Source organism: Bacillus rossius, chromosome 7, assembly GCF_032445375.1.
Source record: "Bacillus rossius redtenbacheri isolate Brsri chromosome 7, Brsri_v3, whole genome shotgun sequence".
Classification (NCBI taxonomy): domain Eukaryota; kingdom Metazoa; phylum Arthropoda; class Insecta; order Phasmatodea; family Bacillidae; genus Bacillus; species Bacillus rossius.
In genome coordinates this window covers 52,161,561-52,186,522 of record NC_086335.1, presented here as the reverse complement: position 1 = coordinate 52,186,522, position 24,962 = coordinate 52,161,561, and the positions used below count along the sequence as shown (strand labels likewise).

Here is a 24,962-nt window from a genome sequence, read left to right as displayed (position 1 = left end):
TGAGATTAATCTGATCTCTGAGTTTGATAACTGTCACAAATGGTTCATTTTATGGGAATATTTTCAACCCTTCATTTTTTTGAAAAAAATTAAAAATTTCAACTGATATGACACATGGAATGATTAAGGAGCTGTCACATTGAAAAAATAAAACATTACATATTAACATATTGTTTTCAGTGGGAAAACAGGTTTGGAAAGAATAGCCCAATTAACTAAATACTGTTTTATTTATTACTAATATTCACACTACTATTAAATTAAAACACTTAAAATGTCTTTCCATAAATTATTAATCACTCCTTTGTCCAGTGCACAGTTTACTCCCCCACTGGAGCTCAGGCTTGACAGTGGCTCTCCCTACTGCTAGTCTCTTACCTCGCACCTCTGTCCAACACACTGTACCCCACTATTCACTCGTCCGTGCCTTGACACAGTCACCGATACACCATTCTCCGCAGGCGAAGCCTACAATATGGACAATGAAATTTTCTGATCTTCGAAGTTTTATACGAACAGTTTGATAAGAATTTTTGTGTGTAGTTTTGAAGCAAGACATCCTAGGCATTGTTCTGTATTTGAAAGGAATTATTGCATGCGGCAGGCATGATGTTGACGGAACGCGGACTCTGTTCCAAGTTCTGGAGTTCCTGGAGACCCTCCAGGGGAGACCTCAGCTCGTCCACGCCGACTTCCTGTACAACCTGGACTGCGACGTGGCGGGCGGGCGGCAGTCGTGGGTGTGCCGGGACTACCGCAAGCTGTCGTGCCGGGCCCGCCTCGTCACCGACCACGGGCGGATCGAGGTCCGCGGGAGGCCCCACAACCACCCCTCGCACCGTCTCATCATCCAGAGGAAGCGCGAGCAGAAGCGTTTCAGGTTCTAGCCTTGCACAGCACCTGAAGGCAGGGATACTTTGTTTACCCAACAAATAGTGCGCTTTCTTATGAGTAACTTTTATCAGCGTGTAGTGCATCATGTACATGGTCCCTACCCATTGGTTCATCACTGTGTCACGGATACCCTAAGACGGAGACGGGCGCCTACATTATCAGCCACCAGTCAAGGTAACAGCACCAGTGATTTGCCATCCAGTATGTTTTATCACTCAGTGTTGAATATTATGTACTGGTCGCTTTACAAGACGGCTGGTTCACAACAGTGAACAGCTCGTTAGTAGCTCCATCAGCCCAGAATGGCAGCCTTCAGGCCACGGAAATCCTAATAGCCGTGATATTTCCTTTTTCCTTTGAAGATGAGCACAAACACTTTTACACTCCGGTCATCATGTCACATCTCACTCCAAAATACTTTCTGGTTCACTAATCTAGTTTCATGGGTGTGATCACATTTCTCCCACTGCGAGTCTTTGTGGAAAGCGGTTTGCTCTGTTGGTCCAGGTAGTCATGGAACTTCCTGACTGGCGATGTAGTCGAAGTGATCTGCCTTTCACTGAAACAATGAAACTCTGAGTTGTTGCATTTAGAGGCTTCTGTGTGATGGCTTGGTCTTGTGGTTGATGGTTGATTTTTGTTTAGGTGATCGATAGGGTTCTCTGATTGCTTCAAGCCACTAGAGCTTTCCCACAGTCCTGGTGATTGGTTATGTCTCTTTCTAACACATGTTGCAATAAACTATCGTCCATCATTTCAACCCCACGGCGTCCGGCATCTTTCTTTCATTCACAGAAACCACTGGCTCACATTCTAGAAATGTACCATACACACCATGAAATACACATGTGAAAAGCTATAAAAATAACATTTAAATGAAATAAAGTACTAAAAATATCACTTGCATAAATAATTACTCAGCCATCATTGTGATAATCTGTAAAAACCTAGTTTAAAAGTTTTTCTAAATAAAATATTTAATTATCAAAATTAATTCCAAGAATAATCCAAACGATAAAACTATGTCACTGTGACCTTGTACTTAACATAACCAGCTGATATACATATCACTTGAAAAAAAGCATGGCATAAAAACAACTATTTAAGTTTAGGAGGGCAGGGGTCTTGCAATGCCACATTGTGTTTACAAAATGTGACACTGAGCATATCTAGCAATCTGTCAAGTATACAGAAATTATAAATTTCTTTCTTTGAAACTATTTGGAAATAAATTTGTGAAAATTTTTGAACACCAGACTAAAACACTCAGATATAATATTGTTACAGTTAAAAGTAATTATTTTTTGTACTTATTTAACTGTTTTATCTTATGTTAGCATTATTATAGAAATTTACAATCAGAATGAATAGCTTGTTTTATATATTTTTTTCAACCATGATATGATACAACGATAGCAATAATATTAAAAGTTAAGCATTTATGAGAGATTTTTTGGGGCAGATGAAGTATGTATAGGTAAAATAAAATTGAGTGAATTTGTAAATCTGATGAACGGCTAACTGTGACATTGTATTTGTGACAGAAATAAATAAACATTTGAGTGGATGATGAATTACTGTACAAATAGTGCTATAAAACAGAAAAATAATATTATATCAAGCTGTATCAACAAATTACTTAAATGTATTTCTAGAAATGGCACTCTTATCCCTGGTCTTGGGTAAATTCTTTAATTATATTGAATTTGATTTAATTTTTTTAATTTAAGTTATTATTGGTTCTTGTATGCATGTTATTATTAGGTAATATTAATGAGTTATGCAATGTATTTTTTAATGTAGTAAACAAATCAGGATCAATTATCCGTATATTTGAACTTGTACAATTTGCTAAATTTTGATTGTGAGCAGTTCACTTGTAATTATGCTGTACAGAGAATAAGAATAAATAAAAATTAACTTTACAAAAAGTATATTCAATATTATAATTACACAGATTGTCAATGGTTTTTATTGTACTGTAAATAAATGTTAACCTTCTCTTTTTCATATTGGATTGAATGCTATGTAGGAAGTGTTGCACAATTTATAGATGTTTTTCTTGCAATATTAATTGCTTAGCACTAAAACAGTTTTAAATATTTAAGTTATTTTAAACTTTATTTTAATGATTATTTTTTTGTGAGCCAAGATATGGGCTAATGTAAATACAAAGTTAATGCCTTTCTTCTGCTGATTCTTGAAACGAGTCTTATTGTAAATTGTTTGGTTATAGAATAATCAAAATATTTCATCTATGCATATTAAATAACCACCCTGTTGCTTTTAACAGTATGTTATAAATTTTTGTTTTAAGAGGTACACCCCTCTTGATATCCCAAGCAGTTTTTAACACAGTTGAATCTTGGTACATGGAAATTCATTTTCGGCCATGCGTCTGATCAGGGAATGATTAAAATTTGCATACGTAGGTTTTAGGGGATTAATTACTTTATAATGATGCGCTATCTTCCTCTTTGAAATCCGGTTTGTGATGACTCCGTCTTTCTGAATCACACAAGATATGTGTGAGCTCAGTTGCTCGCTCGCTCGAGCCGTTGCGAGCTGCGGCAGTATAGTCGACGCAGTGCACACCTTGGCACTGTCAGCAGTTGGCCTTTGCTTGGTGGACAGGTTCGGCTTAGTTGATAAGGTCTTATGTCACACGGGTATGTGCAAGAGGACGGGACCTCCAAGGCTATAGTGGGCTCTGAACCATGTGACTATCAACTTGTTGCTTGTGGTATGAGTCATGCGGAAGTGCTGGGGTACGGGATACTCGCCACGTGAGCATCACTTGTTAGTGATCACGGTCACCGATGACACAATCCGTGTGTAGCGTCTGTGGCTTCTGTTGTATTGGTTTTAATGGAGGTGACAGATGGACTCCTCAGAGAGTACAAGTGAAGGACTTGTCAGTGATATAAACCACATCAACCAGTGCAGTAATGAACTGGGCATAGTGGGATACATCAACGCTTGTGCTGTCTCCAGCCCTGTGAAGCCTCATGACAGTGCTTAAGGGAGCAATGAGGAAGGGAAACAACTGAAACGTAGTGTTTGAGTTATGCCTTATATGCCATGTGCATACACATTGCTTGGAATTAGGATCACCTTCTAACGTAAATAATCGTTGCGGCTGTATGAAATGTGAGTGTGAATCATTTGGAAATGATGTTGCAATGTTGGGCGCTATATGTTTTGACGAAAAAAATACAATTTGAGTATAGGTTAATAATTATGTCTTTAATCTTTAGTGGTTTCAATTTTGGTTATTCTAAGTATGAATGTATTTTATTAAATTTCTTGGCAACAGTTCTTATAAAGTATGTAGTCAAAATCCGACATGAGCACAAAATGTAGCGTACTTTAATTTTACTGAAGTATACATACCAACCTTTTAAATAGACTGTCAAGATTAAGCTGTGATTATTGGATGAAATATATTCTACACAACAATTTATATTACTGTGTGATTTGTATGTTGGTGTGACATTAAAATACCAAATTGCTTAACCTGACACTCGCAGACTTGCACCTTGCTGCCCATCCACATTGCATGCCACTTGGGGCAGTGGTGGTTGGGTGAGAGCATTCTCCTTCAAGTTCTTCCAGGCAGACGTTGCTGCGAGCCGGCAGGCTTTCCCAGTGTACTCACATTCCCGTCACGCATTCATTCCCTCAACGCTCCAATCCTTACGACCATGATGTCAAAGGGGTCTCACACCTCATGTTGATTTTTTCATTTTCTAGTCATTACTTTTTGTTAAGGGTTATTTATGTAAATTTATCACTATACCTCTCTTGCATTTATTGTCCTGTCACAAGTACATTCAAGGGATATCTACGAAGTGTGATATAATTGCTGTAAAAAGTCATGCAAGTGATAACTATTAAAACACATTTGCACGACTTTTACCATCCTTTATACAACACATAGCAAATAACTGTGACACAACAACATATGCAAGAGAGGTATAGTTTTAAGTTAACAGAAATAGCCCTTAACTAATAGCATTTTCTAGGGAATTAATAAAAATAATGTGGCGTGTGGGACCCCCACCTTAAAGCCCTAGTTTGTTTGTGCATGAAACATAAGTCTGGCCACTGCCTGGAAGCTGGAATAATGTGTGTTTGTTTCTCTGAAGGTTTCAGGGTGATAATGAGCAAGAGGCGCAAGCCGCAAGCGGTGTTCGGGGGCTGCATCTACAACCTGCACGTCAAGCACGCAGACGGCAGGATCTACTGGAAGTGCCGCGACTACTGGAAGACCAAGTGCGTCTCCGGCATCTTCACCCAGGGGCCGAACGTGGTCTGCGTCAGGTTCCCTGAGCACAACCACTCGGCGCACGAGCGGGATTACAGCAGCGACTACGAGTTGGAGGACACGTCTCCATTCACGTAGGCGCTACGTCTCGTCAACATCAAGGACATTAGAGACTTCGTGTTAACCTTACCTTCCAAATTTTATCTGCTGTGGCAACTATTTTTTTTTTATATTGTGTAAAGTTTATTTTTGATTCTTTTTTCGTACTGTGAGAAATTTCAGCTTATTTTACAATAGGACTCTGGTTAGTGATTATCAGAAGGATGGGTAAATTATGCAGGGAAGTGCAAAATGAGGAAATGTTGTATGGAAATATAGTTTTCTTAATGTATGTAAACAGTGTGTACAGCCATATGTATCAGTAGTTAAATACAGCCCTAATGAGTAACTTACATTAATATGTTGAATAAGTGCGCTATTAAAAATAAATAAACTAATACAGTATGATTAAGTTATGTTTACTGTTCATTTGATTGTATTGAATTGTAATAAAGTATACTAAAAATATTGAAATATATATTATTTATCTCTTAATATTTTCCGTATTTCACTGTCTGCAGATTGGCCTTAGAGTTATAACTACATTTGGCAAATTCGTAATGTATGTGTAGCTTAGATATTCCTGTCTGGATGTCTGGAGTTTGTGAGTTACTGAAATGCAACTTTACTCAATCATGAGCTTCATGAGATTATTCTTTTAGGGCTTTGGTTTTTGAACTAAGGTCCAACTCTGCGGTTATAAGATGACATATAGCAGTCTGCCTCAAACCCATCTGCAAAATAAGGCTTTTCCTGTATTCATACCTTTTGCAACTTCTGCAAAACATAAAAAGTTAAAGGGTGTAAATATCACCACCCCAATGCATGAAGTAAAATGATTATTTAAATTAAAATAAAATATGTTATTTATGAACTGAAAATTAATTTTATTTAAAAATATTATAATTGTTAGATTCATAATATGTTGTACATATTAAAGTTAAATATTCTATAGTTAAAAAAAACTTTATTTGAATGTCTACCACTATTTGTTCACCTTTACTTCAATTTAAATATGTATTTTATTATTTGTGTTTTTCCACCCATAAATAATACAACTTTTACTTTGTTCGTCATGAACAATATTTTTTTCTTTTGCTCTGCTAAAACCTAAAAAATTTACTTTATTAACATATTATTCAGATTTGTGATTCCCACCCACCTGAACCTTTTGTATCCTTCACACTACCTTCTGAGTGGGTGTAGAAAGTGTAGCAAATACACCTAGGTGTATTTGGTTTACCTACCAGTAAACCAATTTGGTTTCAGTAATTTGAGTTATACTTCAGTAAAAATAATGCCTAGTTAATGTTTGGATGCAGTTTTAAGTGCAGAGTTTTAGAAGGTACGGTCAACGTGAACAGAGCTCATGCTACGTATGTCTGTTTTGACTAAATAACGCCCTGGCGAAAGGATGTGAGGATCCAGGACAAGGTTATTAAGTTACAGGGTTAAAGCCATAAATAATTTTAGATACTAAGATCACATTTACCAGGTTGGAAGTGTTAGGTGTGTAAAATGTGGTTTAATGTGCCTGTTGATGGTCACCGCTACCAGTCCAGCGTGCTTACTGCGATAGCACGTCCGCAACCGGTGCCGCGCAGTGTCCTGAGCGCGCGTCATCTGGTACGGGGAGGAGCTCCACGCAGCGGTTCAGATATTGTACAGTGACAAGTGTCACTACCTGCCAGTGGTGTAGCCAGGATTTGTGTATGGGGGGGTGTTAAGAAGCATGCCGCTCCCCCTCCCGTATTAAAGTGGGGGGTCCTCCCCCGGGAAAATTTGGATTTTAAGGTGTAAAATAGTGCTATTTTAGCAGTTTTTGGTTCTTAAATTTAAATATTGTAATGGTAAAAAAATTTTATTAATTTTAATATGAAATTTGTTTGAGTGATGAATAAGAAATTAATTAAAGATTTGGTGCTGGGGGGGGGGGGTTTGAACCCCTAAAAAAAAACCCTGGCTACGCCCCTGCTACCTGCGTTGGTGACAGGTTTTCTAGCATTGACTCAAGTGTCGAGCCAATACGGCGACACTGCAACCGTGTTCCCTCCTGTTCTGTTGCATGGGCGCAGCGGTGCAGTTTGTGAGCAGCAAGAAGGGCAGGCCGCAGCTGGTGTTCGGCGACCACCTGTACAACCTGTACGGGCTGGACGCAGGCCGCCGCCAGGTGTGGGTGTGCCAGCAGTACAAGCAGCTGCGGTGCCGCGCGCGCCTGCTGCTGGAGCACGGCGCCGTGCAGGTGCGCACGGCCCAGCACAACCACCGGCCGCGCTCCGCCCTCGTCCGCCAGAAGATGCAGCAGCTGGTCCACCTCGTCTGACCTGGATGCTGCAGGGGAGAATCAACCACCGTGGCGTTGTACTTCTGCAGTGTCTTGACTCTCGCACGTTAAGGGTCACGACCGGATTTCTAAATCCCGTGCGGAAAAAAGAAAACCGAAACTTCTCCAAAAGTCATTTGGTGAAATTTTTTTTTTTTCCGACATTCGTCGAGTGTTCGATAAAGATATATATGAACATAGCACTTTGGCTCAGCGCTCTATCTGTGTAGTCGAGTTTAGAATCACACGTTTCAGAAGAATTTGTTGTATCAAAAAAAAAATACTATTTTCTCTGTTATTGAAATAAAATAGAAATTATAGCATTATTTGTGTTACTCTTTTTACTGAGGTACCTGTACCGTATTCCAAATATTGTTAAAGTTAATATAAATCTGTAATTAATTTTTTTTTACTGTTTCAAACATTTAATTTTAACATGCGTGGCCCGCTTGTAAACTTTTTACGTAACAACCTTTTACAATACAAAAAAAAATCCCTTTTGTATAATTGTATAGTAACCTTTTGCGTAGGTATATTTTGAAAGTACCTATTTCTTCTGAAAACATTCTGGTAACTTCTATAGACTTCTGAAGCAATTTAAGAACTTAATATACATGACATCCCTTATATATCCAGTCAAAAGTTTTTAAGTATTTCTCCTACAAGTTATAATACGTTCAAACGGATGACATATGTCATATTATTATAGTTAAAGTAATTTTTCAGTGTTTAAAATGTTATCCCCATTTCTAACCCTTGGATCGGAATTTTGCCTATTAATGAATTCGACCAAGATTTAACATTTCTTTATTTTATGTATTAGTTGAGAAGTGATTTGTGTAAAATTACGCAGTTATCGTGTCTACAAAAATGTGATATATATAGACACACACACACACACACACACACACACACACACACACACACACACACACACACGAGTTTTAGTTGAAAATGGTTCTCTGGGCAATGAAACAAAAAATTATTTATAATTATACCCAGAAGTCGCACCATGGTAACAGCTACAATAGGTAGTCTTTCTTCAAAATCTACTTAAAAAGAAAGTCTTATTTTAGGTTTTTTTGCATACAGTATGTAGCTGCTTAAATCACATATGGTATTAATATTTTAATGACTTACTTATAATGTGAACTAAATGAAAACTTTGTATGTAAAAAGTATTTAATGTCCTCACAATTGACGAGATGTCAACACAAAATAAATGAAACCCCCTGTTCCTCAAGGAGTTTCGAAGGTGAGTTGTGCAAGCGGCATGAAGCGATGGAGAAGACATGGGCTTGTGATTGGGCCGGCAGCAAGTTGAGTCATCACAGTGGGAGCAACAGTGGTGTAAGGCGGCATTCACAACACGGCAGAGCCAAGAATTAGGGGATAAGTAGTGTCAGAGGACATTGTTGTTTGATGCGGATAATCTAACAATTGAGCACAATAATTGTTTCTGCACAAGAGACATCTCTGAGTACTAGTGTTTAGTGTTCTCATTTGAACGGTAGGCTTGTAAGCTGTGAAGACTTGATTTAAAAATTAATAAGTCATAAGTCTTTAAATTATAATACTATTATATTTTTTTTTGAAACCCTTGTCTCCACATGTAATGGTGGGAAGTAAATATGTAATTGTATGTGAACATACAACTAAACTAATGATATTTGATTTTTCAGATTATTATGGATTTTTAAAAATGTTTTAATTTTAGAATTTTGTGGATTTAATTATTTTCTGGTGTCTAAACTGCTAGCATATGAGACTCTACCAAAAAAAAATTGAAATATTTTTTTGAAAACCATTATTTAATTTTATTTGTAAAACCATCTTGTTAGCTTCATCATAATTTCTATTTCACTTATTACATTTGTCCAATCTGTGATCCAGTCTTGGAAACATTTTTAAACTTATCTGTTTTTAAGATTATCAGCATGTTGTTTTTTTCTTTTACTTTTCTTCATCGTCAAATCACTTTCCTTGTCCTACTTCATTTGAAAAAATAAAGGGAAGTTGCACGGAGCATGGACATGTGAGAAGGGGAGTGGGACAGGGGAGTCATGCTATTTGTTGCCCAAAACTGGTGCACTGGTCAGTCAGAATTTGAAGCCCAAATTTTGCAGCAATCCTCATTCCCAAATCATCCGTAAAACTTTCTAAACCAAGCTCCAAGATAATCCTGATAACTTTATCTCTTTAATGGTCAGTCATTGGTCTTCAAGCACAAGTGCATTAATTTTTTTTTGACATTTTTGTTTATTCTGGAAGTTGATGGGCGTCCAGAATGAGGTTTTGTCATTGATTGACATTTAATTTTTATTCAGTTTTTTCCATAGCGCTGTCTTGTTAAGCAGTGTTCAACATCACAACAGTTTCTGCAGCAGTTTTATCTGAACGGGAAACAAAATGTTAACAGCCGCATGCTGGTCCCTCAAATCAGCTATCACAAAAAATGAGAAGCAAGTGAAACTGCTTTTACAAACAAATTTACTGTGACTAAAGAGAAACTTCCGATGTAATGGCACTGGAGGCACCAAACTCTGAGCAAGCACTATTTCTGGGTTTTTATTTTGTACGCCCTCATACATGTTTTTTTTCATAAATGGGTTAGCAAGTAGTCATTGGTTTGTGAAACAAGTAACAATGTGTTCGGAGGATCTCTGGAATATCTCTCGGCAATTGGTGCTGGGTAACGTGAGTACATGTCAAGTTTGTTCTGAGCCGTGTGGGCTAGAGCACGTCTGCTCGGTGTGCGTGCAGGTTGCATGGAGTTGGTGAGAAGCCGGCAGGGGAACCCTCAGCTGGTGTACCGAGACTGCTTGTATAACGTGGAGCGGAGCTGCGAGGGGCGTGTGCTGTGGGTGTGTGTGGACGCCAGGAGGCAGCGTTGCCGCGCCCGCCTGCACACTGTCGGACACTCGGTCGTGGTGCGCTCCGCGGTGCACACGCATGGCCCACACACGGCAGCAATACAGGCCAAGAGGCAGTGGAGTCCTTACTTGCACAACTGACTGGCTGCAGTGGAGCACTGAGATGGACCAGTTCCTATGAAACCCGTGTCGTCGACCGGGTCATTGCCCCTTTCAGCCTGGTCAGACTCCGCTCCCTTTGTGGTCCCGTGGCATCCCAATCCACTCCTTCCTGGCATCTGCACCGCCGACATGTAAGCGTGTGCGGGGCTGTGTGACGTGTGTTTTGATGGCGCGCCACAGACTCCCTCGCGAGAGGGCGCCGTAGCTTCAGTGTTCCATCCCCTTACCTAATCATAAATTAAATTGTAAACCTTTTATTTTTTGTCCTAAGTGTTTTTTGGTATGGCAGATCTGCCAGGAGGGTTTATTGTTTAATAAATCTTATATTTAATTTTGCATGAAATTAAAATGGTACCGGACATTCCCAAGGTGGACCCAAATCTGGCCAAAGCTAGAGTTTGTTTGAATATTAATTTTTAAATTACTATACATATGTTTTAATCATTCTGGCCGCAAGAAAGCGTGCAATAATTGTACGAGTGTTTTGTGTTTGTAGTTTTTAATAACCCTTGGCACGCAATCATAAAAATGTAACGGTAGTTTGGTTCGGCGCAAGAGACGCCATGTGGCCCGTGCAGAACATTCGCTCGCCCCAATCCTTCGTCATCACTGGCCGAGAGCAGGCACACCATCACACCGGGGACCTCACCGCTTGTATTCATTGATAAGTAGATTTCCATTCATGTTCTTAAGTCTTTAAATATTTTTCTTCCTTCTCGGGGCTACTCTTGGCCGACGGGCTGTTTAAATAATTATTATTATTACTCTCCGCAAGTATGTAATCACCCTTACGTGATTCTTGTGTGGCCATGTGTGTGGACCACACCGCAAAATAAACTGATTCGTGCCTCGGGCTTTTTAACTGTTCAAAGGACGATGTATACTGGAGCGTGTAAATTCTTAATAAACCTAGATGTGTGATTTGAATGGTGTTCCTTTCTTCTTGTGCCCACTTGTGTAACATCTACTGCATGGCAGCATGTGGGACACCCTGAGAGCCCACTGCATTAATCCTTGAAGCGTGCCCGATGCAGAGAGCGGGCCAGGTCTGGGCAAGGTGGGCGTAATTTAGAGGGTCAGGATCTCGCTCCCACATTGGTGACATCACGCCCCCAGAGGAGTCTCCGCCAAGTCCGTGTGCCCTTTCATACAGTAGTTCTCGTATCAAAGAAAATCAAGCTCTCTAGCCCAGACCTCAACAATGATGTATTAAAATAATTTCAATCATTGACATGATTTCAATATTTATTTGAATATATCTAATTAATTTTCATATTTTCAATGTTCCCACATAGAAATATTTACCATTGCAAAATATTTCCTGTAAAATAATAATTTTTTTAGACCAAAGGTTGCATTAGCTGGTAGCAGATAGCAAGCAATTAATTAATTTTGTGTTCTTATATTTTGAAATTTATACAAACAATGTTATGTGAGTTTCCCGTACTGCTCCTTTTCCCCGATACCAGCATTTATTTTTTGATATTCGTTCAGTGTGAAATGAACATTATCACTACTCAGTAATTATTTTATTTTGAAACTCCTTGTTCACTACTTTTGATGGGGTTGTGTGTTACATGTTTCTTATGTAAGCATTTGCTGTCTTTCACACTATACCAGCTTTCATTTTTGTGCTTTCTTATTGTGTCTTCAAAAAGGTTTTTGCCGGTGTAGAGAAATATATTTTTTTTTTCTCGTTTCTTCATTTCTTTCTTTGCAAGAAATGAATTTTATTTGTGGGTATAATTTTATATGAAAATAAATATAATGTTTAAAACTTGGCAAAAACTAAATACAAAAAAAAGAGGTCAAAAATCCTGCAGTTAGTTCAGATGTACACAGTTTTCAAAGGTGGGATGATCAGTGCGACGCTCGCTGGTGCTTTTAGCGCGGTATCTGGCTCTGGACTGGCACGTAGTCTTCCCATTCTGCATATGGCAACTATGAGATTTGAGCGGTAACCACAATGTTAATATGGCTGGGGAATATAATATAGGTGTAATGCAAGTATGTTCCTTGAGTGCTGTTAAGAATCTGTACCGTACTCAGCATATTCTTAAATGTTCTTCTTAAACAGACCCCACTCTGATATTTTGAGCAGTTTTCAAAATGTAAGGTTTTTTTTTTTCAGAAGTTCTGCACATGTATATGTGCCTGAGTAGAAGGGTTCGAGAGGGCTGTGTGAACCGGCTACAGCAGCGTGTCGTGTGTACAGGCGCGGTGTTGTTTGCGTGGGGCGAAGAGGAGTTGGTGCTGCACAAGGGCTACTTGTACCACCCGGAGCCCCTGGAGGGAGCAGGGGAGACGCAGCTGTGGAAGTGCTCCGGTGTGTGGGGCGCGGGTTGCGAGGCCCGGATGGCCACCGTCGACGGCCAGCGTACCGCCGTCCACCCCGCCCACTGCCACGAGTCGCACATCCGCATCATGCTGGACTGGCTGCATCCCTGCGACTGATTGGCTCACTGGCCATCCATGTTGACCCCTGAGCCTTTTTGTGCGGACCTCTTTAACTATATCTTCACTCATCTAACTTCCGATTGAAAAGCTTCTTACGGACTTCTCTCTCTTTCTTGGCCTAATGCAGTGACAAGTCTTTAATCTGGCACATTTTGACCACGGCCATGCAGCATTAGCGAATGAACACCAATATAGTGTTAACAGGAGTACCAAATGTGAAAGTGTGATGTGTGACTGGGTAGAAAACAGGTAACACTGCACTGAAATGAAAATATACAATAACTATAAACTGTGAGCAGACTAAAAATGTGGCAGCGCAGTAAAGCAAACTGGCGGCCAGGGTCAACAGCAGGAATTCACCCGAAAAAATCTTAACCAAGAGCAGCCAGATTAGTGAGGGATTACGGAATGTGCTTACCATATAATTCCTGTTTAAAGACCTGTCATTGTGCGTTAATGAACTGCACTTACCCTGGTTGTGGTTACATCAGTGCTGTGGTTTGGTTCTGCTGTTTGACACAATCATGAAACCTGTTATCACGAAGTTTAAATGATTGTTTCTCTGTGAAGCATGAACTGTAAAATTATTATTCTCAATAAATTTGTAGTTTTAAAGGCTGTTATGAGTATGATTTTAATTTTTACTGTAAAATAAAGATAATTGTAAAACTATAAACAGAAAGATATTTGACTAATATAACTATGACCTGGCACAGAATATTTTTTTTTTAATGCTATGACTTGAAAAAATGAATGATGACTTAATGCATAAATGTATACATTACTATTAATTAAATTAATATTTCATTGCAGTGAATTTATTTTTTTGTGTTTTGTCACAAGTAATCAAACTAAAGCATATTTACTGGATAATTTATGAAGTTAAAGAAATATTTTGAGCGTATTTGTTTGCTGTATAGAAAAAAATGTAACATTTTATTCTTATATAGTTATGAATGTAGTGCAGTTAAAAAAAAAATCAACGAAGCAAAATTATGGATATCAGAAATAAAATTCACATATAATTTATATATTTTTTTGTGTTACACAATCTATACAAAATTGGTTACAGTTAAATTTTAAATTACAGGTGTTGAATAACATCCCTGCTTTTACACCTTTTGATGAATTAGGGTAACTCTGGAATGCTCATTAGCCACATCGTTGCGTCACTGTGCGACGTAATTCAGTGTCTGTAATCTTGACAAAGTTGCACCATAGGGAGTTTTAACTTAGTGTGTGGTATTGGTGGAGTATCTTGATTTGCAAGCACCAGGCAGCCAGACTGGATGTGGATTCTTTCAATACAGATTCACTTTGCTTCCTGATGTCTTTTTTGAAAAAAAAAAAAAAAAAAAAAAAAAAAAAAAAAGCAGTCAAAAGTTTTCCATGCATTTGGTGCTAAGAAGTTGTAAGATTGTGGTATAAAGTTTCTTATTTTACATATACATTTTTCAGAATGGTGGTGGTCAGGCTAAACACATTGTGGTTGTTAGTTGATTACTTTTATTGTTATTCAATGACAAAGTATAATGTACAGTTAATAATCACTGCCTTTAATTATAGTACATGCTGATTATGGTGTTTATAAAAAAATGTCCGACAGTCACAAACATTGCTTGCTTTATGGTTATATTCAAATGGGAAAATATATTTTTGCGATAAATAATTCCACCTTTTGCCTATACATAAAGATACTAAGATAAATAAATAGTTTAACAAAGCATGAGTAATTTCATTGTTACTTTTATTATCTGGCAAACTACACCAAACAAACCCTTGTGAAGAAAATGTCATCATTGTTACTATGGTGATATTATGTGTATGGTATACTATGGTCCAACATAATTAAGGAAACAGTTGACCCTTGTTCAGAATAAATTTAAAGACCACTGGTAGCGTCCGGATGCTGTCTTACCCTAAGCGTGAGAACTCGTAGGCCTAGTTTCTAGGAATAATTTGCGTGATTAATGGTTGCAGGTAGCTTCCAGTTTGTGTGCAGCCAGAGGGGCAAGCCGCAGCTGATCTTCAAGAACTTCCTGTTCAATTCGGAGTACAGCCGGGGGACGCGTCGCTCGTGGGCCTGCGTGAACTACAGCAAGACCAAGTGCCGGGTGCGTGTGGTGACGCAGGGAGACCGGATCGAAGTGCGTCACTGGCAGCACAACCACGAGCCCCACACGTCCATAATCCAGCAGAAGCGCTTTTTTGGTAGCTCGCTTGGAGAAAACCTTTAGAAGAAAATGGTCACCATGATTCTCATCCCATATACAGTACACTCCCGATTATCCGCGAAATTAAGTGGGAGGGCCACCGCGGATAGTGAAAATCGCGGATAATCCGCAAAAGAGCCGAAAATGGGAAACAAAAAAAGGAAACATTAATTTCAACTTAAAAATCTAAAACTTTATGTACAGTAAAAGTTACAATCAACAGTAAAAAATTTTAAATGATACTAAAATTTTAGTATTTTACTGAATTATTAACATACAATACATTTCAGTAATGTAAACATAAAAGTGCTCAACCATACGACTAGAAACAAAGCGCGACAGAGGCAAAAATAGCAACGCATGCCAGCCTACTGCGTGAGTTCCGAGAAGGCCTGTGGTGTTTTACTGTATACTGCACACAATACACTCGTCAGTAGAGTTCAAATTTGCTCACTTGTAATAAAATACAGGTTTACATTTGTACTGTATTTTTTTGTAGCATGCGCGGATAATCCGCACCGCGGATCATCCGACCGCGGATAATAGGGAGTTTACTGTAGTTTCTTCTTCCTTCTAAGTGCAGTTTATTTACCCTGGTCGCTTAAACATCTCAATTATCACATTTCTCACAATCTTTATTTAACTATTTATGCCTTTTGTCTTCATCCTTTTTACTTCATCATTGTCCTGAGTTGCCTCAATTGTTTTCGTACTTCTTTGTTAAGGAAGAGAAACTAGGCAGGACTAACTAAGTTTAAATTGATTTTTTTCTTAACTCTTTTGCTGTGGAAAAAAGGAAATTAAAGTTTTTACCCAGAAGCGTAGAATTCTGTGCCAAGCAGTCATTTGTTGCGGGCAAAAAATAAAATAAAACAATGTTCAGAAGTAACACACAAAATGTAAATAATTGTTTCTAGGGAGAAAAAAAAGACATTCCTCTTTAAAATATCAATTTTACAAATGGCAGCACCAAATATAAACTAGTTTGTTCACAGACATGTGTCACAGCATATCTGGTGCCACTTTCATCAGTTCAAATGTTTGACACAGCCCCTTTTAAAGCAGCAAGTGGGAGAGTGGGAGTTAGGAAAAATATTGAATTTATAAATTACAACACAAAAGCCGCCATTTTCAAAGTAAATGTATAAAGAAGACTGTAGCTATGTACGCAAGACAACATTGAAGAGGTGGTAGGGGAGTTGTAGGCGAGGAAGGGAGACTTCTTTCGCTAACAGCCACAGTGAAGAGAGGAGAAAGTGGGAGGGACCCTGCAAGGAGCCCAATCGGCATTCTCTCCCCTCCTTAAACACTTCCCCCACTTCATTCCAAAGTGTTTTTATGTCTTATCTATCGTGCCCAAGTGAACAGTTTAGATAGTTTTTCATCTAAGCTGTCCAGGCAGTGGTGCAAGTAATGCAGTTTAGACGCAGAGCTTGTAGTTTTTCAACTGAGTTGTTCTCATCAGGTCAGAATGTCTGATCATGTAGAGATAGAGATTATCAAATAAAATTAAATTTGTTAAAGATACAAATACTTTAGTATAGTTCTTTTTCATTCATAAATAAATTTGGAACACTTTTTGTTTTATGAATATTGTTTACTGTGCACTGTTTTTGAGATATAATATTAAATTTTTGGAAGGTGTGAAAATCTAACTTGAAACTTAATTTTTTAAATGAATTTTTATCAGTATTTGGCTGTTACAAGGGCTGCCATTGTCAGATCTCGTAGTTGCCAGGTTCCACTGTAAATAAGTTTTTATCAGTTATGATTGCAATGCTGAGTAAATGTGTGTTTGTGTGGTTACTAATTGTTTTTCGCACTGTACATTAATATATGAAGCATATTTATTATTTTTTATTGTAAGAAGAATGTTTGTAGGTAAGTTCATTTCTATATTTCTGTATTAATTATTCACTTGTAGATTATAATACAAATATGTGCATACTCTAAAGTAATCTCATTAGAAACCAGATGATATGTAAAAAGGTTTTTTTTGGAATTAAAGTGACACTATAACCTTTTTCTCGTGTTAAAAGTACATATATAATGAAGAGGAAAATACAATTCTTAAGGTTATATTGAGGATATGTACATATTTTTGTCAGTCTGTCACTCATAATTTACTTTGTGTATACTGAAAAATTGTATTTTAGACAAGATATTTTGTTTGAGACCTGTTAAAAATTAAAATAAAATGTAATGCAATAATGAAAAAAACCCACACTAAATGAAAACAAATAACTAACTTGTTATAACTTTAAGATAGGTTTGACAATTATTTTTTATCTGTGTCATATTGTTAGCAAATGATCAAATTGTTTTGTATTGTATCATAGAATATGCAAAATGATATCATAGAAACTGTACAGTTTGCTGTGGACATGTGTATGTACAAATAATTTTTTACCTGAAGACAATGTATTAGATAAACATTTAGTTTGTGGAGATAAAATGACAAACATAGTAGTACATTTTGTTTTTAATCATTTATAGTATCTGCATGATTATAATCGCCAACTTTTTTTTTATCTTCTTTGAAAAAATATTTAGGAGCAGTTTTTAAAAATATTTACTTGGGTACAGTAGCTTACCCAGCTGATTGGAATTGTGACATCACTTTTAAAGAAGGAAAACAGCTGGAAATTTGATTGTCCAGTGCTAGGGTTGAGAGGAAGAGTAGCTTCCAGTTAAGCAGGCACTTATACATAAGTTTGACTAATGTTAGCGACGAAGTACAGGCAACGGTAGGTGTCATGGCACAGTATATAACGCTCATCCTGTTGGGACTATACCTTTGACCTTGGTTGTGCAATGAAGGAACAAGGAGATATGGTATGAGGGAAAAGGAAAACGGTTGAGCTCTCAGCTGCAAAGCAGAACTGCACAAGTCGAGATGCAGCAAACAGGCTTTGTACTGTATAGTCCCTACCCCAAATATGAAGCATTACAATAATCCGGGACTTTGCAGGGGCTGAATTATTGAAAATGCTAGATTATCAGGTGGTATCTCCCGCGATTGCTAAACACTTAGTTGTTGAGCAAATACATCTGTAAGATTTTGGCAGCAAATATTTTTAAGGCAAACTTAAGGATAAACATTTCAGTACAAAAACTAAATTCATATTGTACATTTTAAAGGCTCGTATGTACAATTCCGAGAGATTCCGACTTCCACTTATATGCGTACTGTTAAAGTGTTTTCAACCTTGGCTGAAAATTAAAGGTTTATAGCTTAAGTTCACTCATTTGGCTTAACGCCGTTCATTCCTCACTGGTGCTGAACCATCAGGCATGGTGGATCACTGAAAGCCTAATGCTGTTCTTGAACCACTTCCTCTTCAACATGGATGCTGCCATACCATCAAATAAGGGTACATATTATCTAATTTGGGAGTTCTAAATCTTAAGCTATTTGTTGGTATTGTGGATTCAGCTAGCTGGCATTCCAAGAACACCCAACCAGGAAACCTAATAATGCCTTAATCATATCAAACTGTTCTCGTATTGAAATTAAAACATTAATGAATGTTGGAAATGTGTAAATTAAGTAATGTTTTTTCAAAAATATTGAATTTGAATATTTAAATATATTTTTAAGCCTTTTTATTTATTGTTATTTCCTGATGAATTTGTATAAAAAGTCATTTTGATAACAACAGTGTTTTTTTTATTTCCCCTCCAATGATTTTGGAAATTATATGTGTATGTAAAATAATGTTTGGCTACTGTTTGTTACAATTATGTTTGAAAAAGTTGTTTAAACAAAATAACTTTTTTTTAATCAAAAACAAATGTAATGTAAAACATTACCATTTAGCTTCTGTGACCTCTAACAGAATAAACAGCAAAAAATAATCCTTTACATAAATTGGCATGTACATTCATTGCATATTTAAATTGAAATGACTGAAATAGTAGGTAATGCTGAGACCTAAGTTCATAAAAAAAATGGCCGACTAGGAAGTTGTCTACGGAAACCCTTTATTTATGATGAATTTGTGTTAACATGGTATGAACAGCCATGGGTACTGATAAACAGAAGCAAAATAATGGCTGGTCCCTTATCACTCTGTGCATAACTATTTTTTAAAACCCCAAATGTATTACAGTTTTATGAAGGATATGTGCACTTTTAAGTTGAAGTTATAAAAAAAAAATACTCTGTGATTCAAGTATTAGCTTTTTTTTATTTGTAAGCGTAATGACTGGAAAGATGTTAATTTCTGTTTCCAGCAATCTTGGTCGAAAGCACGAGCAGTGATAAAGATTTACGGGTTTGAAGGGTGGATCCCACAGCCACGTGATCGGATGCCCAAGTTAATGCGCCCGGGGGTGTGTGTTTTCTGCCCGCAGCCCCTCCGTGCTTCGTCCAGAGCGCGCGCGGAAACCTACAGCTGGTGGTGAACGACTTCCTCTTCAACACGGAGCACAAGTGCGGCGGGCGGCAGTACTGGCAGTGCGTCGACTACAGGAAGACGCGTTGCCGCGCCCGCGCCGTCACGGACGGGAACCTGCTGGAGGTGCGCTTCGCCGCCCACAACCACGAGCCCCACACGGACATCATCAACCGGAAGAAGGTCAAGAGTGAGATGTTCGGAGCGGCACTGCGTTCCACTTGCTCCGCGATGGTTTCCTTTTGAAAATACAGTATAACCCTCTTAAGAAAGTCCCTCTTAAGAAAATTTCCTGCGTTAGTTTAAAAGATTTAGCTCTGAATACAATTTTCCCCTTTTTAATAAAATTTTTCTTTTAACGCATCTTACAATCAAAGTAGTACTGCTTTGAAAATCTTGTTAATTGGGAATTACTACAAATGCCTTTATTTTAAAGTGTACATATTGCTAATTTATTCAGAAAATTAAATATTCTATTTTATCTCTAATATTTATTAGGGTCTAGTTTAGGGTCGTTGAGAGGGTTGGGTCATTTAAGAAGGAGGGGGGGGAGGGGAGGCACAACATGGTGCCCAGATGTTTCCAGATATTTTTCCATGTTTGGGTTTTACCCTGATAGAACAAAAATTACAAGTCTATTGTTTAAAGAATTCATAGGAAACCTTACAACTTACAAGCAATGATACGTGCAACATTCACATCTATAGTTATGGCCAAAGTAACGGTTGTAGTTTTTAGATTTTTATTTTTTTAATAATGGGGTTTGAAAAGTTGTACATTAAATAGAAGGAAGGAGACCCGACAAAATTATTTTCCCCCGGGCTGATTGCATTCAGATGTAGTATGCTATTGACTTCAAATAAAGGAAGGTATTTAGCAAGGAATCTAGTTGCAGCTTATGCACATCAACCTGTTTGACCTTTGAACTATTGAATGCGATTCCTGACTCAAAGGTGTTTTCACTACCGGTTTTTGATCAATATAGTAAGATATGTAATTTAACTCTAGTACTGACAATATTACTGGCTGATTGCAGGTAATAATTGGTCATAACCGTAATTTATTAATTTATTGTACATGGCATCATCCTGTCAGTAATTTTTATCTGATGTTGCTTTACTGTACTGCGTATTTCTTTTTTTTACAAATCATAATTCAATTGTAGTTGTGTTTCATGTACAGTGTATAAATTTTCCTTAATGCATTTAAATTGTTTATTTATTTATATATATATTTTTTCTTTCAAGTAAAACTTTGGATGATTATTTAAGAATATTAAAATACTTTAATGCATTTAAATTGTTTATTTATATCTATATATTTTTTCAAGTAACACTTTGGATGATTATTTAAGAATATTAAAATACTTTTTAAATTAAAACACTTCTTTAGTTCTTTTTTTTTTATCCCAGAACCTTCTTACCAAAAAATTACTTCTCTTACTTATGTATATCCAACACTTTTGAAACTATTGGTAAAGAAACTAATGATAATACTGTCATAAGTGATTTTTTTTACTGTAAATATTTATTTATTTTTGTAATTCTAACAGTGATGGTTATATGATTTAGCTTTTCAGAGAACATTTGAAATATCTGTTCAAAAATATTGTAACATTTTTTTATGCTCTTTAATCATAACTAATCATCAAAATTTAACTCTACTGTGAACTGCATTTGTCACTATGTATCTGTGTGTGTGTGTGTGTGTGTGTGTGTGTGTGTGTGTTTGTATACACACACACTTGTTAGAGATGCCCACATGAAGGGCTATACTACATTCTAAGTTGGTGAATATTCTTCGTCTTTTGTAATTCAGCCAGGACTTCCAACTCGTGATCGGTGTTTGTACCAGGTAGAAGTCCTAGTCCTTGATAGTTTTTCTCATTTGAAGACTTGGACATGTAGGACTGTACAGTTCAAGTAAAGATATTATTTTCACTACTGCTGTGCTCATGATATTGTCACCCTTCTATTTTGGGTGTGAACCATGCAAATTACCACCACATTAGATTTAATCAATTATTATTATTTTTGCTTAAGTTTCAAATCTGAGTCATTCAATGAAATTTTTGTCATAGCAAGATAGCTTTTACACCCTGTTAGATACCAATTTTTCTAACAACTTATAGCCTGATAATTTCACAGGGGAAACCAAACTGTCTTAAAATGGTTACACCAATCCATGCGTGTTGACTTCTAGTTCCCAATGTTAGGTGCTGTGCTATTTCACGAAATAAAATGTTTTATGATTATGGTGAAAGTATCACAAGCTGTGGCTGAATATTTGAAGAAGAAAAAAACAGCAGAGCCTAATTTTATTTTGGGATGTCTTTACAGTGGTTTAGGCTAACTGTGTTTCTCATGTGAAACACAGTTTAAAAACTTAAAAAAATAAAAAAATAAAAAAAATTGTTCATTGACATAAATTATAGATAAAAATATATTTAATTTATCATGATGATGATAAATTAAATACGTATATTTTTATCTATAATTTATGTCAATGAACAATATTTTTGACTATTCCAATCGCCATATAATCAAATCAAATTAAAATAATTCAAACTAATAATAATATATAGTATAACGTAAGTGGATAAACAATATTTTTGGAAAATATCTACGATCTATGTATACCAATTGTATACCAGGTGATCGGCTGAACGGTGTAGAAGTTCATGCGCAGTAGTGCCATCCAGTGGCGAGTTATAAAGAAATGGATGTCGCGAAAATATTCTCAGTGATCAAATATCTTTGTATGTCAATTTTCATGGTAATCAGTTGAACGGTTTAAAAGTTGGTATGCTGCAGTGCCATTTAAAGGCGATTTACATAAAATGGTTAACATAAAAACCTCCATGAAAAAACACTTCAATGTGCCAACTTTTTTTGGTGATCGGTCAAACGGTGTCCGAGTTTATCAACGTCATACATACCAACATCCAATTTTTATATATATATGGATGTGAGCTGTTCCATGCACCACAACTGTCAGCTGACATTAAATCCCTTGTCTCACCTCCCTCCTCGCTTCTCAAAACTTCAATTATTAACAACTACTGTATTCACATTCTGTCTGCACATAATTTAATCTTTCCCTCACTGCTTTTTACCGTGTTAAGAATGGTGACCAAGGAGTGGCATGGTTTTATAGCTGGACTCAGTTTCCGGTAGCCAATTTTACCATAAAATTGGCCATGTGAAAAACATCTTACACATTAATTTTTTTTATGTTTCTGCATTTGCTTATGAGTTTCATCATATTTGTAGTAATAATTATTAGTAATATTTATATAGTGGTGGATCTAAAAGCTTTTAAATACATCGTAATTTTAAGTTTTGTTTGATGGGTTATGTTCTGATTTAATTGTCATGGCAATGGATACATTTGAAAATCCTCATTAGTGGTGTGAAGAAAAATATTTTTTAATTACCATTTGGCTCAGTTGAATGTGTACATGTACTACCATCAGAATCCGTGGTGGTCTCTAGAATCCTTACGTATCCTTGGTGTTTTCTAATCGAGGGTTCTTGCTTTCTCACTCTCAATAATAAAATTAAAAAAAAAAATTAAGTGCGAAGTTATAAATGTGATAGGCGAAGGTCGTGCTGAGAGCTGGCGAAAGTATACTAGTACGACTGGGGCAACGACTGCAGATGCCTAGTCTCCCACCAACGTCATGTGGGTTCGATAACCCGGAAAGGTCAACCAGAATTTTCTGAATTACGTAATGTGGCAGTGAACTGGAAGGTGCTCCTGTTTCATTCACTCGTGCACTCTGTTAAGTGCTCCATCTACATATCAGCACCACAAGCGGTGCATGGCAGTTTAACGATTTTAGATATTGCAGTTTTCCAAAAAGATTTGTATGAATTGTGGTTGGACTGTATAATTTTAAGTGTTTGTTCCTGGGTGTAATTTTGTGACTGGACCAGTTTTTTTTTATGTGTATATTTTAAATCTAGTTGGAAATGCTTTATGATGATATGGTGTGTGGTTGTAACACCAGGTAGCAAGCCATGATTCGCCCATCTTCTTCCCGCAGGAGCGTTCCAGTACGTGCACAGCAGGAAGGGGAAGCTGCAGCTGATCTGGGGCGACTTCCTGTTCAACTCGGAGCACGTGCACGCGGGCCGGCAGTTCTGGCAGTGCGCGCGCAACTACAGGACCAAGTGCCGTGCCCGGGTGGTGACCCACGGCGACCAGCTGGAGGTGCGCCACGCGCAGCACAACCACGAGGCCGACACGGAGACCATCCGCAAGAAGCTGGCGTGCAGTGGTCTCCGGTGGGAGTGAGCTGCGATGGCGGTGTGTCCGTGCAAGGCTGAAGCAGAAGATTGAGATCACCCCCTTTCACAGGGGTCTAAATTCAAGATAATTTTTTTTTTTTTTAAATCTAAAATCAACACTAGTCAATATCAAAATATCGTAGAAATAGCTTCAAAAAAATATTTTAATGTTGAATCCTACTGTAATTTTTTCGAAATTTATAAACTTTTTATTTTAACATGATAACTGATGTAGTTTGTTAACAAATATCAGATATAAATTATGTAAACACTGCTGGTTTGTTATTCTGCCTGAGAATTTAATTTTTATAGCAGATTGTTTGGGGGGTCTTCGACCCACTTGTTTTATTGCTCCTACCATGCTAACAGTAAAGGTTGAATGGAAATTGTTTGACATAAATTGGGTGGCAGGGAAGGCCAAAAGAAGTTCGGAAACACAATCCGGCACAGTTACAGGTGCAAACATTAAAGTATCATGTTCAGGCCCTCCACGGTGAGCAGGGCTTTGGGCAGGGTGCAGCCTTTTAGTGTCAGCTTTAAGCACTAGTTCATTTTATTACGATTACTTTCCACATTAAATAGAAGCTGTATTTTTAGTTAAAACATATTCATATTTCTGACTGCTTCGTTTTACATTTAAATACCAGTATGTTTTTTTCAGTCATTATTAGAATTCAAAAGATGAGGCAGCAACTATTTTTTGTGCTGCTATCTTGTGGCAATCGCAACAATTATTTGCTTGCAGTGTCACAATCAGTTGTAGCAACCTTATATTGTTCCAACCCGCCAATAGAAATGCACCTAACATCTTCGACACTGCTGCGAACAAAGTCCCAATATGTGTTGGCGCAATGTAATGATCCTTAGATAATTCTTTGGCTAAGATCATTAGATCACGGATCGAAGAGCAGAATGGTGCAACTGGCCATTGGAAGATGTGTTACTATCTGTGAGGAACAACGTGGGGTTTCTGCATGGTGGTGCC

At 37.4% G+C, this 24,962-nt stretch overlaps 2 protein-coding genes across 3 annotated transcripts; both read left to right on the top strand.

Moving 5' to 3' along the window:
- The first annotated feature begins 3,372 nt into the window (after window positions 1-3,372).
- Window positions 3,373-7,870, top strand: LOC134534011 (uncharacterized). Of its 2 annotated transcripts, XM_063371900.1 has the most exons (3): window positions 3,373-4,044; window positions 5,043-5,295; window positions 7,336-7,870. In XM_063371900.1, exons 1-3 carry the CDS (start codon window positions 4,038-4,040, stop codon window positions 7,811-7,813), a joined length of 738 nt encoding a protein of 245 aa, XP_063227970.1. In that variant the 5' UTR covers window positions 3,373-4,037; the 3' UTR covers window positions 7,814-7,870. The 2 variants fall into 2 exon arrangements, with proteins under 2 accessions (XP_063227970.1, XP_063227969.1); XM_063371899.1 differs by lacking the exon at window positions 3,373-4,044 and having other exon boundaries at window positions 4,789-5,295.
- Window positions 7,871-15,045: 7,175 nt separating this feature from the next.
- LOC134534562 (FLYWCH-type zinc finger-containing protein 1-like) lies at window positions 15,046-24,454 on the top strand. Its single transcript, XM_063373042.1, has 3 exons — window positions 15,046-15,286; window positions 19,645-19,875; window positions 23,710-24,454. The coding sequence occupies exons 1-3, from the start codon at window positions 15,046-15,048 to the stop codon at window positions 23,982-23,984; spliced, it is 747 nt and encodes a 248-aa protein (XP_063229112.1). The 3' UTR covers window positions 23,985-24,454.
- The last annotated feature ends 508 nt before the right edge of the window (window positions 24,455-24,962 follow it).

Coding starts and splice junctions, on each gene's coding strand:
- LOC134534562 (XM_063373042.1), top strand. CDS start 15,046: ATGGTTGCAGGTAGCTTCCAGTTTGTGTGCAGCCAGAGGGGCAAGCCG. Junction 15,287..19,644: donor CCAGCAGAAGCGCTTTTTTG/GTAGCTCGCTTG, acceptor TTCTGCCCGCAG/CCCCTCCGTGCTTCGTCCAG. Junction 19,876..23,709: donor CAACCGGAAGAAGGTCAAGA/GTGAGATGTTCG, acceptor GTAGCAAGCCAT/GATTCGCCCATCTTCTTCCC.
- LOC134534011 (XM_063371899.1), top strand. CDS start 4,982: ATGAAACATAAGTCTGGCCACTGCCTGGAAGCTGGAATAATGTGTGTT. Junction 5,296..7,335: donor GAGGACACGTCTCCATTCAC/GTAGGCGCTACG, acceptor GCATGGGCGCAG/CGGTGCAGTTTGTGAGCAGC.